Source organism: Anser cygnoides, chromosome 4 (assembly GCF_040182565.1).
Source record: "Anser cygnoides isolate HZ-2024a breed goose chromosome 4, Taihu_goose_T2T_genome, whole genome shotgun sequence".
Taxonomy (NCBI): domain Eukaryota; kingdom Metazoa; phylum Chordata; class Aves; order Anseriformes; family Anatidae; genus Anser; species Anser cygnoides.
The window spans coordinates 40,468,763-40,487,905 of NC_089876.1; the positions used below are offsets into that span (position 1 = coordinate 40,468,763).

The 19,143-nt window shown below is 40.1% G+C and overlaps 1 protein-coding gene across 1 annotated transcript in view; it reads right to left on the reverse strand.

Moving 5' to 3' along the window:
* Positions 1 to 5,190: 5,190 nt before the first annotated feature.
* The window catches only part of SLC7A11 (solute carrier family 7 member 11), a 64,717-nt gene continuing 50,764 nt past the window's right edge, over positions 5,191 to 19,143 (reverse strand). The window contains exons 8-12 of the mRNA XM_013189191.3: positions 18,576 to 18,679; positions 17,976 to 18,072; positions 14,832 to 14,981; positions 12,922 to 13,099; positions 5,191 to 7,626 (exon numbers count right to left, since the gene is read on the reverse strand). Coding sequence (XP_013044645.2) covers positions 7,559 to 7,626; positions 12,922 to 13,099; positions 14,832 to 14,981; positions 17,976 to 18,072; positions 18,576 to 18,679 — 597 coding nt within the window. The 3' untranslated portion in view covers positions 5,191 to 7,558. The remainder of the gene's footprint in view (positions 7,627 to 12,921; positions 13,100 to 14,831; positions 14,982 to 17,975; positions 18,073 to 18,575; positions 18,680 to 19,143) is intronic.

The following is a 19,143-nucleotide window of genomic DNA, read 5'->3' on the forward strand; positions in this document are numbered from 1 at the left end:
AGATGCCTTTGTATGATCTAAAGTCGAGCTGCATGAGACTTGCAGTTAAATGCAGTGCTGTCAGAAAGGTGTGATCAATCACCTCTGCCAAGTTGACAGCACAAGATCTGATTTATCCTGCCTCTTTCTGACGTTCATATTTATTATAAAATCAAAGGTAGCTAGAGTTTAGCATCAGTACAAAGTGCTGGAGTTTTGTTCAATAGCGAGCTGTTGCATGTGGAACAAGCGTCAAATCTCCTGGCATTTAATGATTCATTTTAAATATATCTGGCGCATGAATTAGCAAACAGAGCTGTGAAATACTAACAGCGGCCAAAAGTAATTTATGAATATTGAATTGCATAGTGCAGTATGTCAAGTAAAAATACAGCAAGAATTCCCTTGGAAGCTTCTTTGCCTGTTGCAGGTTTCTGGTAATCAGAACTGTGCTGAACAGGGGAAGGGGAAGGGGAAGGGGAAGGGGAAGGGGAAGGGGAAGGGGAAGGGGAAGGGGAAGGGGAAGGGGAAGGGGAAGGGGAAGGGAAAAAGAGGGACACATCCAGACTGCCCTGCATGCTTCTTATCCCTGTGTGACCACAGCTTGCAATAGTTTTAGGTTTTAAAAGCACTGTTACAGCCTGGAAAACTGGTTGGCTATGACATGCCAGTTTTCAGATGAGGAAAAATATGAGGCTTAAAAAAATTGAAAGTGGATGGGAAAGAATAGCACCCAGCTTAAAACTGAATACAGATGTCTCAAAAAACTGGCTTGCAGAGGAGATACCGAAAGGAAATACTTTCAGTGAAAAGTTATTTGTAACCTTCAGTCAGGGTGTATGCAGGAGAGAGCACTGGGGAAATGCAAAGAATCATCATCTTCTTAGGAGTTCATAATTACACCTATAAATTTTCCTAATTTTCTCCCAGAAATTTTGCCAAGGATAGCAGCACACATACGGAGGCAGAGTCCAGAACACCTCAGGCTACGTGTATGGTTTCCTGGGCTGTGCCACAAGGTCTTTTGAAAGCACCCCTCTGCTTTAAACCTGAGGTCCTGCCCTGATACTTTTAAATGGCTTGACATACTGATACCGTGAAAGCTCAGGTTCTCGTGAAGACTTGGTCATTCATCTGCACAAGTCTGCCTACTATGCTATGCATATTCATTGATCAGTACCATTAGAAATCAGCTGGATATCATAATTAAGACAAGCCAGCATTGCTAGCAGCAAATTATATGTCTACTTTAGATCCAATTACACTGTAATGACTGAGTGGTGAAGAGATATTGGCAGCTAAAACTGCATCAAATAGCTTTGTTGAGACAGAGCCAATAGCGGGGGGTAAAATTAGAAAACTAGCCCGTACAATTTAAACCTCTCATAACAAATAGGCAGAGAAAAAAAATCAAGGTAACAATTTTATAAAATTTTGCAAGTACAACAGGTGATTGCAAAAGTGAGTTATTTCCTAAGGCTCAGGAATCCAGCTTCCCTCTGTCAGAATGGGCCCTGGGCTCAGCAAGGCATCTGTCTGCAGGTGCAGTCACATATAAGCTTCCAAAGCACCACCCCTGGATGGTGAGTGGATGGTGAGGTGCACCCCAAAGCAGATGATGGGGTTTCCCTTTCAGAGGAGATCTGGGTGAATTCCTGGGAGCAGAAAAAGGCCAGGAGAAAAGCTTAGCAGTGGGAATGTTTTGTAGCTCACATTGTGGGAAAGAGAATGAGCCATGCAAGCATAAAACTCATCCTAGACACTGTTCTTTTATAACCATGTTGGATCATCACCAACGCTTTATTTGGAAAATATCAAAGCTTTGGTTTAGATCATAGCATTGTAGACATTGCTGTTACAAGGAATTTAAAGAGAATCCAAACTCTGTCTTGATAAAGTCAAGCCTTTGTTGGGAAAGGTGTTTTATCCATTTGGGTCTTTGCACTTCAAGCAAAAATACATTTCAAAAGTTCCTTTGAATAGAAAAGAAAAAAGAAAGCAAATGTAAGCTGAATTGGTGTGTCAATTGTAGTCATGCTCCCCAGCAGTTACTTGGCAAAAGACAATAGCAGAAATCAAATTAAACATGGACTAACATGCAAGGAAAAAAATATAGGCTTCTGAACACCAGCAGGAAGTTCAATATCGGTTTGCCAAGACTTAGCAAATCACCAGGAGGGATTTCAGGCAAGAATACCTTCCTGGATTACTCCAGACTTACCACCAAGGGAACTAAATAACACAGTTGGGGGTGTCAGAGGGAGAAAAACGCAATATCAAGAACTGACATGTTCTGCAGACACAGCTCCTGTGTGGGCAGGGGGATATGCGAACCCTGCCCCCTCCACGTGGCAGCACCAGCCTTCCTGGGGACCGATCCTGCCAGGGGAAGGCCAGGCTGGGGGGAGACTGCAGGACCTCAAGCAGGATCCAAGCACTCTCTTAGGATGGTGGCCCTTGCTAGAGCGATGAGTTTTGCATAAAAGCAAACATCTTCCTCCTGAGCTCAAAACGCTGAGCTTGGTCATTCGCATCCTTCCCTTCTTACACAGGATTTCAGCGTGGCAGGCTCTGCTGCAGGCTCTGCTGTACAAGCTGGCTGTGCTCCGCTGGTCATTAAACACAATGCTTGGTATGTATTTCGGAAAAAATGAAATATCTGCTTCCATCTGAAGAAAGATCAACACCCATATTTCTAAGACCTGTATTCATCAAAATCTGTCTGGATCCTGGAATATGTCTGATGCTTGAACCAAAACTTCTGGAGTTACTAAATGTTACAGAAAGTCCTTTTTATCTCATTGCATCTTGTTGTGTCAACACAATTAGCTATCCTATCCTATCCAGTGGATAGGATAACTTTGTTTTTCTTTGGAATGTTTGAAGCATATTCTCAAACGGAGGCTGATTTTCCTCTGAAATCGAAAAGCAGAAGCATGTACATTCAGCCAAGCAGTTATATCTCTTCAAATACTAGAGTTAGTTCCAAAAACATTTCCATGAAATACTGAAATCTGAGCCAGCTATGTAGCTGAAGACAGATGAACTTTTATCAGGAAAAGCTGTTTAGTTTGATTTTAATTCAAATTAGAAAATCTGGAAAATGCAGTGTGTTCTAATCAAAAGAAACTTTTATTGCAACTTGAATCGAAAGAAATTAGTAATTCTTAGGGGGGAATTGTGATCCTCAGTATCAATTGTTTTGTTATGTTTTAATAATTGTATTGTGCTGGCTGCAGTAACATTGGGTTCATCTCACTCCAGCTCAGCTGTTTGATATATTAAGCATGCCTAAACCAGCCATCCCATCTCCTTCTTTAAGAAAAATAATGATAAGTGCAACTCCAGAGACCAGTTCATCTCACTGACCTAAAAGCCCTGTCTTAGCATGGGATGCATCGCATCCTGGGGCAGCTCAGTTCTCTCAGGCTTGTCTCTATCTAAGCCAGCTTGGCCCTTAATTTATTATGTCAATCAGATGCATATTTATATCAAAACAGATTAAATGCCTTTGTTACTCTTTGTTAATTATCATTAAAAAGCAACTATATACACAAATATATACACAAATGAGCATAAAAATAAGCAACAATTTCTGTATAAAATGAAATTCAAAAATGAAATAAAAAAAATAAAAATGAAAAATGTACCAAAAACTCAAAAATGTGGCATAAAAGTTATGACAGTTGCTTCATTTTTAATGACCTTTCCAAAAGTATTTAGAGCTTTTCTCATAAAAATGTAACTTGAAATGTGTTATTGACATATATATATTTATATCTATATTTTTATAGAGAGACATATATATATCTACATATTGTGTATACACAATCCTAAGATGTTTGTTGAGTTTATAAAAAGAGGTTTCAATATTTTTTAAAAATACTGAATGTTTTCACACACACACAAAATGTGTATATATATACATATTGCAGTGTTTTCAACATGTATAGTTGCTGTCCTGTAATAACAACAATGGACTAAATTAATCCATGCTGAAAGCGATTTTAAGAAGATCAATGTAGCCCAAACTATATTTAAACTGCCTGGTCTTCTCAGTTAACTGCAACATTTTCTCGTTTCTGTTCTCATCACACTGTCCCCTAGCAGCTTCTATTGTAGCTAAAGGATGCAGTGCTCTCCACCAGGCCTAGCTGGGTCTCACCGCCTTCCAGCCCTGCACCAGTTATTAAAGTGCTGTGCTCGGGGCCTGAAGGACTGAAGGACTTGACAGCGGCCAGTCACGTCACAGACCGCAGCCTCTTCTGCCTTGTACCAATATTGCTGGAGTACAACCATGCAAAAAGGGCATAACACCTGCATAAAACTCTAGCGGGCGCTTCTGGAAGTATTTCATGCAGCATGCACAACTCACGGTGGAAGGAAGAGGGGAGCATCTGGCCCCTGTCCGCTAGCCCCTCAGAAGCCAAGGCAGCCCCCTGGGCCAGCAGGGGACGGCCACCATGTCTCTGAAGCACATGGCACCATAGGAAAGGTGGGCCATGCTGTGCCCACACGGAGCTGGGAGAGGGCTTCAGAAGCCAGAACACGTCCCTCTGACATGGCCATGCCACGTGTCTGGATGCACAGCAGTCCAGCTCAGGGGGTATACAGATAGGTCAGCATCTCCTGAGGCTTCAGATGCTGACCTGTGTCACTCAGAGATGTTGTACTAAACCTCGTAGATATTTGCTGCTCTCAAAGTGTTCGTCTCTACTGTATTTGGTGAGATTTCTGCCTATAGTCCAGAAGACAAGTAAGTTCACAGAAAAACAGCAGCACCCACCTGAAAACAAGGAAATCAATGGACTGACAGAGTCCAGTTGATTAAAAGACATGTGGTGGGCAAGAAAAGCAAACAAACAAACAAACAAACATATTTAAGGATCATTAAAATCCTTCGCAGAAGCAGCCTCATTGGTATCATCACCTCAAGCCCTAATAAGAAAAAAATATATAAAATTTATCCATTATTCTAGAATAATTTCCTTTATGACAGTGAAGACAATACTTTGAAAAGCCTTAAAAAATAACTCAATGCCTTTAAAAAACATTTGTTACCTATTTTCACTCCTTTTGTGATGATGTGCATTGCTTCCAGGAGTAATAAAAGTCCTTAATACTGACTTTTATAACACAATGGAAATCTGATTTTGTATTTTGTATTGTGATTGTATGTGCTAAAGAAACTGAAACAAATTAGAATCCATGTGCGTTTTCAAAAAATTAGTTTTTTATTTTGCAGTTTTGTTTTGTTTTTTTTCCTAAAATATACAACTTCACAATCAATGAGTCATAGGATCTCCCTTGGGACAAATTAACCCCTTACATGAACACAAACTTAGTAAAATACAGTCAGACTTCAGAAACATTTCTAAACTTTAAAGCCCATGATGGCTAAAAAAGCAAAGAAAAAGAAAAGTAACATTCAGTTATACTTACAGAGCCCATTTATTTCTACACGTTAACACTGGCTATGTCTAAATTTTCAAGTAATATGGCACAATAGGAGTGAATAGGTGGAATCGACCAGGTGGTGCTGAAGACCTGCTGTTCAGAGCACCAGTGTTGAGGAGGTTTCACTCTGGTGAGATCCCACGCGTTCCACATCGGGTAGTGAGGAGCGCGTTAGGCATGCTCCTGGAGGGCGTCATGCCATTTGTTTCATCAGAGAGAAATGCAGTTTGTGTGCTGGAGATGCTCCACAATGACGCAGGCCAAAGCATGGGGAACTTGGATTGGCAGGAGATGGCCTCAGAAGCACGCTTCTGACCCATGTGTAAATACTAATTAAATACATGCACTGTCAACAGAAAAATCTAGCTCAAAACATTTGCCTAAGAGATGTTTCAAATAACACTTTAAGTTACCATAAACAGAAAACATTTAAAGTAAAAATAGTTTGCAAAGTCTTAAATTACCACTCTTCCAAATAATCGATTATTCCCATTTCCCTGCTTCTAGGAAATTCCACCATAGGAATACAAGAAAGAAACCATTTAAGAATTTTAAGATATTTTACTGTACACCCTTAAAATGGTAGATGTTCTGTAAATATACAACATATATACAACACACAGTCTCCCTTTACTGTAGTGGTCTGGCTATTAGTTGTGCTTTCCTCCCAGTTTAGGAAGTCTAATGCTGCTCAGTTTCATGTATGTTTTCATGAAACATATGACTTGCTAATAGCAAACAGCTCAAAAAGTAGTGCATTCAATATTTAAGCATTATATTCTTAACATAGTGATAACAAACCTTAGTCTTAAGGTTGAGTAGTCTTTGATTAACATAAAACTGAATTTCTATGCGTTAAAAAAACTCCTTATCTAAAACTACTTTTAAAAAAGGGTAAAACTTCAGCTCATATTTGAGCCAACTCTCAGCTCAAACATCATTCTGCAGGTGAAATTTCAATTTAGTTTGATTTTATCAGTTTTGATAGCTTTTCTCTGTTTCAGCTGAGATAAAACCAGAAAGATGTCAGAGCACCTGTTCCTTGGTGCTTCAAAGCCCAGTTAATTGGAGTGTGCTTGAATAAAAAACCCACAGATTAGGTGTGTACCCTACTCAAATCAACAAATCTGTTGTAGCTTGCCTTATACCTTATTTGTAAAACAGTATTGCATTTATTGCTGTGTCTATACAAAATTCCCACTGATTATAAAACCAGTGACCATTATTCATCTGCTGCCCATAAACAATCATATAAAACTTTAAAATTGTGTATGCCTGACTGATAACTGCAGGTCCATATACTTCCAGATAGAAAATATTCATACAGCAATGGAGGTCGCATTCAAATACCTGACCGATTTGAAGGTGATTACTCAGTTGCTGTATTTCCTGTACATATGTACACAAAGAAACATCGGTAAAAATAGTCATAATTTCCAGACTGGTAGAAACTTTAACACATATGAAATTACTGCCTCCAGGCTAAAATCTGTCAGTCTCACTGGTAGAAATACTAATCCTCAGAAGATGCTCTTTTATGCTATAACAACTCTGGAATGAAGTAACCTTGAACTTGCCACCACAAAGGCGGTAGAAACCACTGTATTTCTGCCTCAATGTGCTGGTGCTCCCAGCAAGACAAAAATAAAATAGGGTCAGACAGAGTGACTGGAAGAACTTTGTTAAGTGATACTCAGCAGCTTTATCTCAACCTTTCTGGGTGAGAGGTAGGTTCCTTGGGACAGCAAGTAGGATACATTCTTCACAGTACACCTGACTGTTACTTAAACAATGCTTAAACATGTTTTCAGTGGCAATGCAACAAAAACCTTAGTTTGAAGAACCTGTTTTGTTAAAATATGACACTAACAAAAGAAATAGGAAAGAGATGGGTTCCCTCATAGCATAAGTTCTTGCTCTCTACATATAAACTGACCATATAAAAAAAAATTGCAACGTCATAAAATACAGTGCTGGTAACTGACTCGCTCAGTATCCATCTCAGCTGTGACTTGTTCCTCCAGTTTGCAGAACATTAGGAAGGGGAAGAAATCTCCCTACCCTCTTCCTCAGGTTGAAATGAAACACCAAGCCAAAAGCTGCATTTTCAGGTAGATTAAGATCATGATTTCTGGTCCTCCTCTGACGGGACGACTTCCAAGAGGATTTGCAATGTTTCAGTTACATTATCTGCAAAGATAAAAACATACACATGGGAGATTTTGGGGTGGCAGGAGAAGGGGAGAAGCAGCCAGGAAAATTATCTTAGCTGATACACAACCTGCTTCCACATACTGTTCACAAGTTATATATATCTGGCGCATGTATCATTTAAATGTCTGACTTAATTTTTTGTCTTTTTAACTGTTTTCTTTGCCTCTGATCCAAGGATATGTATATACAGTAATAGTGGAAGGGTATAAAAGTATAAACTTGTTCAATAAACGTATGCATGTATTTTAAAAACATCTTAAAGCACGACTACTCTCCACAACTGCTTAGTTTTAACAAAGTCATAATGTTGAAATACAACTCTGAAAGGCTTCGAACAAGTCAATTCTGCTGTGCCAAGATCTGCCTACCAAAAAAAAAAAGGAAAAAAAAGAAAAGAGAAAATGATTACAATGCTTCACAGGTCTAAGGCTGTCACACACAGGAAGCAACTTTATGCTCTTTGTCACTTTGGACATGTATTTCCACTTTGTGTTTTTGATGGTTTTCTTTTTAGAGAACCAATTCATAAATGGCACAGTTAATTTACATATTGAATAGTAAAAGAGCATTCTTTTACCTCTCCTTTTGCTTGTCACTTCTTTTTTTTTTTTCTTCTAAGTAACCTATTTTCATAGAATCACAGAACGGTTTGGATTGGAAGGGACCTTAAAGCCCACCTAGTTCCAACCCTTGGCAGGGATGCTAATCACTGGACCAGGTTGCTCAGGGCCTCATCCAGCCTTACCTTGAACACCTCCAGGGATGGGGCATCCACAGCCTCTCTGGGCAGCCTGTGCCAGTGCCTCACCACCCTCTGAGTGAAGAATTTCCTCCTAATATCTAATCTAAATATCCCCTATTTTGTTATAAAACCATTCTCCCTTTTCCTATCATTATCTGCCCAAGCAAAAAGTTGCTCTCCATCCATTTTATAAACCCCCTTTAAGTATTGAAAAGCTGCCATAAGGTCACCCCAGAGCCTTCTCTTCCTCAGGCTGAACATCCCCATCTCTCTCAGCCTTTCTTCATAGCAGGAATTATTGTAAGAGAAAGTTATGGTTTTCCTTGTCTAGCACTACGTGTCAGCATCTACACTAGCACAGAGTGAGGAAGGTAAAACAGTGCAACTCTCAGAAGACATGAACCAGAACTACTTCCCTACTCTCCTGTCTAACAGCCTCTACCATCTCCTGCTCGTCTCTCTGGAGGTCACCAGTTCAGTGCAAAGCCAGGCTGCCCTTAGACTACAAACTGATGGGGTCAGAGAGGCTGAGAGTCAACAGGGACTGCATTTTCCTCCCATCTCCCTCCCCTGCCCGCAGCGGGGACTTCAGATCTGGGCTGAGCAGAGCTGGGGTGAAGGGCAGGAGGAAAGTCAGCAGCAGAAAGCCAGCAGGGGCTCGCCCGGCTGTCCCACCCCTCCCAGGTTTGAAGACGAGCAAAGGAATAAGAAGAAAAAGAGATTTTCTCTCAAGCTGAGCTATGGTGTAACAGTTCTTGGAAAAAGGGCACGGCAGCAAAGGGAGAGCCCAGGCATCTCAAGAGCCGGCTGCGATTTTAATATCCTGTCCAACTAACAGGGCCGAGCCCCCTGCAGCAAGACCTTGCCCTCGCCGCGGCAGGAGGCAGCTGCCACTCTCCCATCTCCACGCAGTAGTTCTGCTCTGCACTGCGATGAAACACGAGCAAAGCAAACAGAACAGCAATCAGACAAGTTTGGGGGGCTGGCTTGCTTGTTTGGCTGTTTTTTTCTGGTTGCGGTATACACAGGATAAGACAGTGTAAGGAGTACTTTTTTCCAAAAAAACCATTTCTATCTGTTGTCAGTCAGTACCTCTATATTGTGTGCTTTGAGGAGCACCTTCCCGTTTGTAATGAGTCAACTTAACATATCATGAGAGTAAAGACACCATTTGTTTCTACTTTCAACCCTAATTTTCCCTTTGAAGAGTAGAATTCACTGTAAATAAGGCCCAGGGGACAACCTTTACAAAAGAAAAAGCCTGATCCAGTAGCTCTATAAGCACCACATAAAGCTTGGGAAAGAAAGCAGTAATTTACTGCACACATATAAGACTGCACATAAAATCTGCGGCAGCATAATGCTGGGAAAACTTTCTGTGGATCGCAACATCACAAACTCAATAAAGAATAAAATTCAATTCCAAATTCTCCCAAATTCAATCCACTGTAAAGAAATAAAGATTTTTAAACCATGAATCTAAGGCTAGGTTTTCAACTGAGAAGTCCAAATGGAAGAGTCCTGGTGCTGGTGCTCCACCCTTTTACACACTCATCTGCCTTGAAGGGTTTGCTGGACTTGACTTTTTTCATTTTCACATTAGTTCTACAAAAAGCAAGCAAGCAGAGGTCAAATGAAGCCTGCACTAGCTGAAAATGATTTGTCCCAGCACATTTGGCACTACAGCAAAATTCCTTTGGAAAAGAACAAAATGTTATTCTCACTGCAAAATACCACCCAGACCCTATTAACCTCACAAACTGAGAAGTAATCTTTTGTTCAATATAGTAATTTGTTAAGGAGAATGGGCAAAGTAAATACCATTAAGGACAGTCAAAATGTGCTTATCCAAAGAACAAAGATGTTCAGCCTTGGAGAGGATTTCCTGGGGAGCTCTAATACTGCAACCAGCCCGAAATCCCCTTCATGAGTGTACTTATCTTCAGGTTGGGTCTTTGAGCCCACCACTCCTTCCAGCTGCTCAACATCCCGCTCCTCTGATCCTTACAAAACCTATCCTTCATACCCAGACAAGTCTTAGCAGGGCTGATCTGTACCCATGTGGTTTTGAACCGTTTCCAAATCGTGCTGGGGTAGCTGAACAAGTCAGGTGCACCCTGACAAGGCGACTCTGCAAATGGGCAGAGAGGGAACCGCGCCACGGGCAGCCTGGGCATAGCCTAGCCGGCAGGACGCTGCCTTCAGACTAACCTGCTCTGACCTCCTCCCCTGCGGCACTACAAAAAATGCTCTGCTGAAGTCTAAGTACTTTGGATCTATCGCATTTTCAATCTGTCTAGAAAAATTCTTCACAAAGAAAGTTACCCAGTCAGTCTGGCAAAAATCTACCTTTGGTAAATTACAATGCCATTTTTTCATGTTGTCTGTTCACACCATGTCTGGAATTACTCTTCCATGCCTAAACTCATCTAATGCATATTGTTTCAAGGCTGGAATAACAGGCTTGCAGCTGCCCCATGACTTTTCCTTCCCGTATCTCACAGAGGTACCTTAAGTGAATTCAGCCTCATTCAGTGCCTTTGAAAAATGCTCTCAGACTATACAGCGGAGCACCCTTAACTCTCCAGAAATAATGTCAGTTTAATAATGACCCATGCAGAATGTTTATTGCTCACTCTGAGGAAAAAAAAATATATTTTTTTTATTTATCAAGTAAATCTCCACTCCACCCCAAAACTGTCAACATCGCTTTTCTGTCATTACTGTTGTTATTTTGGGAATAATAACTGCAGAGCGAACAAGCTGTTTCACCCACCGACAGGCATCCGCTGCCTTCCCCCGTGAGCCAGCACTCTGTGTCCATGCACATTACACAGGCACCAGGCCTTCTTTCCAGGAGGAGAATTTTGTGCTATCTGAAAAGCTAGATTTACCTTCGTTGTCACAGCTGGCAGAGTGAGCTTCACATATACCCAGTCTACCTTAAAGAGAACATTTTTCCTCTCACCTAAGTAATGTGGTTCAACACTGGCATCCTGTGGCCACAGACTCAAGTAACTGTATTCCAAAACCTCTGAGACACCGCAGAAAATGCTAAAAATCTCCTGGGTTTGATAAGGAGAATTTCCTAGACCCTAAATGTCAATTTGTCTGAGAAATTACAAACAGATAAATAACAACAATTTAATAGAATGTCTTTTTGACATGTCTCTTTTCATTTGCGCTGGAAATTTCTACCCATTCCCAGGATATTTCATGCAATTTACAACTTTATGGATATAAAAATAAATAGACTAGAATTTCCTAGCCTTAAACTAACATCTTTTTCTGTAAAAATGTTCTGCCCTATTGTCTACGGACTTCCCAGCATGAATTGACAGAGAAACTCACAGATCTTACAACAAGCAGGATATAAATACATATACCTTATATTTATATATATATATATAAACACATATAACAGGTTAGCGTATAATATATTCATAAATATTCAAATATTCTTTTATTGTGAGAATCTCATTTTAAATCATCCCCTAATACTGCAGCACAAAAGACAATACACATTTTCAATTCAGAACCTATACTATATAACAGCATGTACACTTAGTATATATATATAATAAGCTATTTTTAGTTGAAAATTTTCAGGGGTTGAATTTTTGTTTTGCAGCAGAGATTTTCTTTCAGTTTTGTTTAACAGACTATTTGCTACTCCTCGAATATTTTGCCTCTGTTATTACATTCTTTAAAAATTACCTGCATTTTGGTAACCTCTTAGCATGTTGAGTAACAAAAAAAAGAAAAGAAGAATGGGGGTGCTACAATAAACTACAATGCTTTCTTTCTAATTGAAATGCTCCAAGTAACCCTACTCCAACACATCAGAACTTTCACAAATGCTTTTATAAACTTCAAGAAATGGCATAAAAATGATTCTCAGTGTATTCCAGGTGTGAAATACCACAGCCAAATCACTTGGAAGTTGTTTTTCACAAAGCACTGAAATGATTTCCACAGAGGTGCATCAGGTATGATATATTTTGCCATCGGTTTGTTGGAACTCATCACTAAGGACAGTACATCCCCATCAAACGTGACCAAGCCTGTCCCATTCTACATATTCCTCAGTGGTCTACACACATGTGGTACCGCCAGGGCCCATTCTGTCCATCCTAGTCTCTCATCACAATAGTGACATTTAAATTTCCAAACCAATTCTCTTAGGAGTGAAATACTTTCTTGAGTGTTACAGAGGGGAAGGAGATCAGTGATTTAAAAGGAATCAGACGGGGTGGGAGGGAAGAAGGGATCGAGGGGAGAGGCATCCAGGTATTTGAAGTCAAATCTCTTTAGCTGAAGAATAGGCTTGCTGTAAACATCTCTGTTTAGTTAGCTGACACTGATTTTAAGTGGCAGACCAGCGCTATAGCATGCACCAGAAAGAAACTTGCGTTGTCATGCCCCGAGCAGAGCAGCCAAGGGGATCGATAAAAAGGATTTCACAACACTGGGAGCCCTGAGAAATTCCCGGAGTCAGGATGGAGGAGGGGAGCCCCACAGTGACTTACCTAGGAGCTTTCTGAACCACTTTGGCTTCTTGTCCCATACAATAAAGAGGTAGTAGGCAGGAACTCCAGTCAGGGTTATTGCAAATCCAATCCCTGTATTGACTGGGTCGGAGTAAAGTGACAGTGCAACCATGAAAAGGCAGGTGAAGGAAAACAATGCTGGAATAAATAGAGGCACCTGAAATACAACCACACAAAGAACCATTACTTTGCATTGACCTTGCTGCTGAATGACAATGGCATTCAGTGTTCCATGAAATGCAAACTGGATACAACCCAGCAGTACAGGGTAGCCCTGGAGAAATACAGGTATCCAGAACAGGCACACAAAATGCCAGTGACTGCAGGAACCAAACTAAGCTGAGTACTATGCAGTAAGCACCACAGAAGTCTTTTAATTACACACTAAAACACTACAGTGTTTTACATCCTTTAAAATGTAAGGGCTGTAAATATGTTACATTGCAAAAGTCCTTTCTCTAATCCTCCAGTAGATAAGTAAGCAGCACCAACTGCAGTAAAGATTTCCTCTTTGATAATTACCTATTAGAAAACATTTTGAAACACAACAAGGAGCTCAAGTCCCCTTTTAAAACTATTAAGAATGTATTGATTTTCTTCCTAAGGTAAAAATCAAAATCTGGCAGGAAGAGAGCAAATTAAACACCCATTTGACTGGTGATAAAGATATTTGATAGCATTATGCAACTGATAGCTACTGAAAAAGCACTTTCTGACAGTATGACTGATAGCATTATCAGTGTCGCTGTTGAAAGTACCAAAAAATAACAATATCAAATTAATTCTCTCAATTTTCAAGAATGCCACTGCAATCATTATGTTAGCACCTTTCTGAGGGAAATGCCTATATGTGTAGCTAGTGAGATGTTTGGTGTAATGGAGAACTGGAGAATTCCCTGGAGATTATTCTCTTCTTTTCATGCCTTGAAACACTACTGCTCCTGTTGTGCACTGTCAAAGCATTTTTTTTTAATCAAAGCAAAACGGGTTGTGCTGTTGACCTTATTTGCTGATATGCCTACAAGAATGCAACAGTGCACTGTCTTAGTTCTTCATAAAATAGGCTTCTTGGAAATACATCAAAAGGGCTAGAATCCTCCATTTTCTTTTCACGATAGACATTACCTTTCCGTACACACAATGGGACAACTTACTTTGTAAGATGCTACTTACAAGAAACAAGATCATTGGCAGAACCAAGGCTGAAGCAGCTATTGTTCAACATGCCAGACTACTATCATTTTCTTTCTGGTTTCACAGTAACTGTGTCTGCATCTCAACTGTGGGACCCATATATCACAATAGATCCACTACCAACTTATTTGTACATCACAATGGAATATTCTGTATTGGATAGACAATGAAATAAATGTTTATATTATATGTTTATGCCTGTCTTGACTTCTGTCGGCAAAATTATTCAAGCTTTTATCAAAATAAAGATTAAATTGAGGACTAGCTGAAAGTCAGGTTGACACATACCCAATATTTGCGGTTTGAAGCTTGTGTGACTACACAGGACTAGATGTATTTTCACACAGCTTGGCAGAGTATAAAGACCTTAGCTTGACTCACACTGCCTCAACACGACAGACAGGTAAAACTGAGCAAACACCTTCCTTTCTGCACAGCAACCTCAGTTGCTTCCCCACAGCCACCAGGGAATTCGCAAGAATTGTCTTTCCAAAGACAACTCGGCCAGGGTGGCACTGGAGAACTTGTGGGAAAACACAAGGGGACTCTTCAATATAAAATACTATTTTCTATTAATTCTTGTTTTTCTCAAAAGAGGTTAGCTTTTTACATTAGAAAATGCTCCTTTGCTGTCTGACTACACTTGAGATACGAGGGAAAAGAATTCATGTAAAACAGCAGAGAGCGGAGGTTACCTTGAAAGGACGAGGCATATCAGGACGTTTATATCTGAGATAAATCAACCCAGCAACTACCAGTCCAATAAAAAGCCACCTGGCAAAACTGAGGAAATTCAGGAGGCTGTAGAGATCCCCGTTGAATAACATTATCATTGTGAGAGGGTGCTGCAAAAGAAATTCAGAGCGTAAGAGGCTTTTAATGGATTGATCTTGATTATTTTACAGCAGTGATGCCAAATCTTTCCATGGGGAAGAGCAACACAGCCTTAGCCAGAGACACGTGAGGGCCACAGACTTTGAGACTCCCATTCTCATGCAGTCAGATGTGTGATCAATATTTAACTGTCCCCTAAGACCACATTTGATCAATATGTATGTGTCTTGGCTGACCACATGTGATCAATACATATCTGTCCCCCGTGACCCAGGCAAATGCACAGGCACAGAGCCCACTGCGTCACCAAAACACTTGTGCACCCTGCCTTGTTCTCATGGGACCTGCCCAGCACACTGCTGCTCTCTCATCATTGATGTAAATGACAAAAGCAGCTAAATTTTGGTTGCATCAAGTCATACGAAGGCAGTTTCATATCACCAGGATTCAAGGTGTCTTGTGGAAGAGGAAAAAATCTTATATTCCCACAGTCTGCAATGGGTGAACTCAGCAAAGAGGAGGTGGTAGGGGTTAGCTATACACCATGTGCCAGCTGGGTGCACCGCACCGACACCATCTCGTATCTGCAGCATGCCTGTTAGGCTTGCAGGGTGCAGACTCACTGCACATCAGAAATGCAAACATTTCTAAGCAGAGAAGCGTTTAGCTGTCACTCAGGAGGCTACTGAACAGCAAGAAGGAGAGACAACAGTAGAAGAAATGCATTTCCTCATTAAACAGGTGTCCTGAGATACAAGGTCTCTGTAAGGAACTCAAAATTTACGCATAGAGGGTGGCTTAGATGATTAGTATGGGCTACACGGACCTGCTTCAGTGTAATCTCTGGACAAAAACAGAATATTTGTAGCTTGGGACAACTATGCAGGGTAGTCCACACTTCCCATATGAGACACCCTATGCCTGCAATGACACAGCCTTGCATCTGGGGATGAAGGCACCCATCAACTTCCCTATAGTTCTATTGTTCAGAAAAACAGGAGGTCCTAGCAGTGCCAGCCTCTCCAGGTTTACAATGAGGCAACAGGTGAAATCACTAGCAGCTGCCCTATTATGATGGGCTAAATCCTTACATAAAGAAAACTAAGTTGTATGAGTTATCTGGAGTCACAGGCTCTTTTTCTTTCCTTTTTAAATTTTATTTATCTTTTTTAAGCAACGAAGGCTGTATGGATTTGAACCAGAAGGATCAATACTTCAAATATGGGTCTCTGGCTTCCAACCTCTAATGACTTAGAAAGAGCTTGGTTCTTTACACACAGATATTAAGCAAGCTTCTTCTCTGCAAAGGTCAAAGGAAATTTTACCACTGAATTACATTGAGCAAGAATTCTTCTATACAGACTCAGCGCCCACAGGTTTTAAATCTCAGTTATAAGAATGATAACGCAAAAAAGAGCCATGGCCAGTGAAGGTCAAAAGGATAAAAGAAACAAAATAGGGTTACAACAAGACTGCCTGGTTTCTTGGAGTTGTTACACACACATCTGTCAAATATCGGGAAATATGTAATAAGCAAATTTCTCAATTCCTAATTTTTATTTATTTATTTTTAGCAAGCCTCAAACACCGAACATGCTCATTTTCTCAGTTTCTCCTCAAGATCTTTTTCCTTTTGAACAGTGTGTAGAGACCTTGGCAAGAGAAATAAAATCAGAAAATTCTAAAATGTGGACTACTGATGCAGAATATATCCCACTACTACTCTACTTGCACTGAGGAAAGAGAAAAATAAAAATCTCTGAATGAAAGCCATCTTCATATGAGAATATGACTTTTTTTTAAAAGGAAATCAATGCACTGGTGACCAGATGCAAGAGCAGAAGACATTTTTCAGAAAAAAAAATATATATATATACATATTTAGTACATTTCATTTCACAGAAAAGTCAGTGCAATTTACCCAAAAGTTACAAATACTTCAGTCCAAAGAAATAAAATGCAAAGTAAATGTTAAAGTAAAGTGAATTCTATTAAAACTTTTCACAATAAATACGTTGTCTAATTTTCAAAACTTGGATGCTACAGTTGTATGGGCATGTATAAAATTCAACACTTCAGCTGGCACTTCACAAGTGAGCTCACAGGCATCTCTAGCAAAAAAAATTAAAGATTATTTAAATTCCAGTACAAGCAACTGATCTTATTAGTGTACATTCATATATGCACACACATCTTCTACTGTGGTTAGAAGTCTCCCCAATGCAGAGGTCTGTCCAGATACATTACAGTCATTGGTCCCAACAGAGGGGCTGAACACCCACAGTTATGAAGTCTGCAAGTTAAGTGGAAATCTACTGGCACTATGCAAACTGGTGTGAGGTCTGTATTTTGACATTTTGTCCTAACATTTTACTATACAAATTAGCCTGCAATGCAAAGACATGACCAACATTTAGCTCTGCCTCTACGTTAGGAGTCAGTAATAGGATTTCGACTATAATGCTGGTGCTTTTCCTCAGACAATTCACAGACTGTTGCCCAGGCACACGCTCTCTCATTTTTTAATCACCATTACACTGCACTGCTGAGGGTTCCCCTCCCATTATCCTAGTGCATAATTGTTTGCGTTTTTCACTGTAAGGTGGTATAATGAGCCTTTAGGGTGCTCCCAGATGCCAGCGTTTAGCTGCACTTCCAGTTAAATGAAGCCCTTTTTTGTTTGTTTGTTTGTATAAGTGGAATTTGTTTCTCTGAAAGGCAAACTAGCTCATCACTAGCAGGTTCTTAGAAATAAAGGGCAATAAGACATGAATTAGGTTGCAATGATAAGCAGTGAAGTGCTACCGACAAGATAGTGAGGAGGAGATGATAGAATAAGAACAACTCCCAAATCTCTTTCCTCTCTTTACTGTCCTCTGCCCTGCCCAAAGCCTACATATACATTAATAAATGAGACTCAAGCAGTGCCCAAATTCTGTTCGAATCCTCCAGAGCAAGCCTGTAATATGAATTCTTGTGCAGGAACATTTGTTTGTATGATTTACCAAAACAATGACAGCTGGCAGAGGAGTGTGCTTGCGGACATGAATCATGGAGAGAATTTCCGGAAGGTGACCCTCGCGGGATGCAACGAAGAACATCCTGGTGGGAAATAAATGTGGACAGACTTTAAATGTGCTCATTACTGTGACTAGGCAAAGCGGCTCATGAAAGTCACACAACAAAGCAGCACTTCTTAGGCTTGTTTGAGGTATTTTGAATGCAAAGTGTAGCAGGAGAAGCCCATATGCAGAAATCAAAGTCATCTCTGGATGTGTCCCCCCTCTTACCTTACACTATGATCAGTCTTTAGAAGTAGTTAATATTTTCCCTCCAATTTACCTCCTTCACATGAAACAAAGCAGCCATTAATTAAGTGCTACACTCAGAGGGATCCATTTCCAAACCGTTCAAAGGGTTTTTAACAAAGATACTAAACTCAATAGGAAGAAAGTGAAAAGAAAAAAATATCCCATACCTGATAAATATCAGTCATTTTTGATTTCCTGCTAAAGGAGTGAGTCCTTTTCTCCCTTTCCCTTGCTTCCTTACTTTCAATGTATATCCCATGCCTTTCACCCCCAGTAATACCAGCATATGCTCACCTGGAGACTGCAAAAATGCCACCATTCATAGATCCAAAGCAGGAGAGAGCAACAAACACTGGTACAGCTAAAGAAAAGTTTCCCATTAATCGTTCAGCAAAGGTCTGTTAGAGGAGAGAGAAACATACAGTGATTTTTCCCTCATAAAACATGAGAGCAATTTTACTTTAACAAATTTATTAATTAGTTTATTAGTTCATTCAATTTATTAATTAATTCATTAACAAATTTATTAATAAGTACTGTAACTTTTATTTATAGCCTTTTCTGCATCCCTCATTGAAACTTGTGCTGTGCATTTGTTACCTTTCCTTTTGTGGCACCAGGACTAGTGCCGATAAGGTCTCTCACTCTTACTTCTGACTGTATCTGGTAGGCCTCCAGTTGAGGCAAAGCTATTGAGGTGGAACTAGTCTTTTATTAATGTCATTTCAGATCATTATGCCTCCAAAAAGAAGACCCAGTCTGAACAGACCAAAATCTGATCTGCATACCTTATATTTTCTTCTGTAGCCTTCATTTTACTTAGCTGATGCCACCCAAGACTATATTCCATCCAGTCACACTT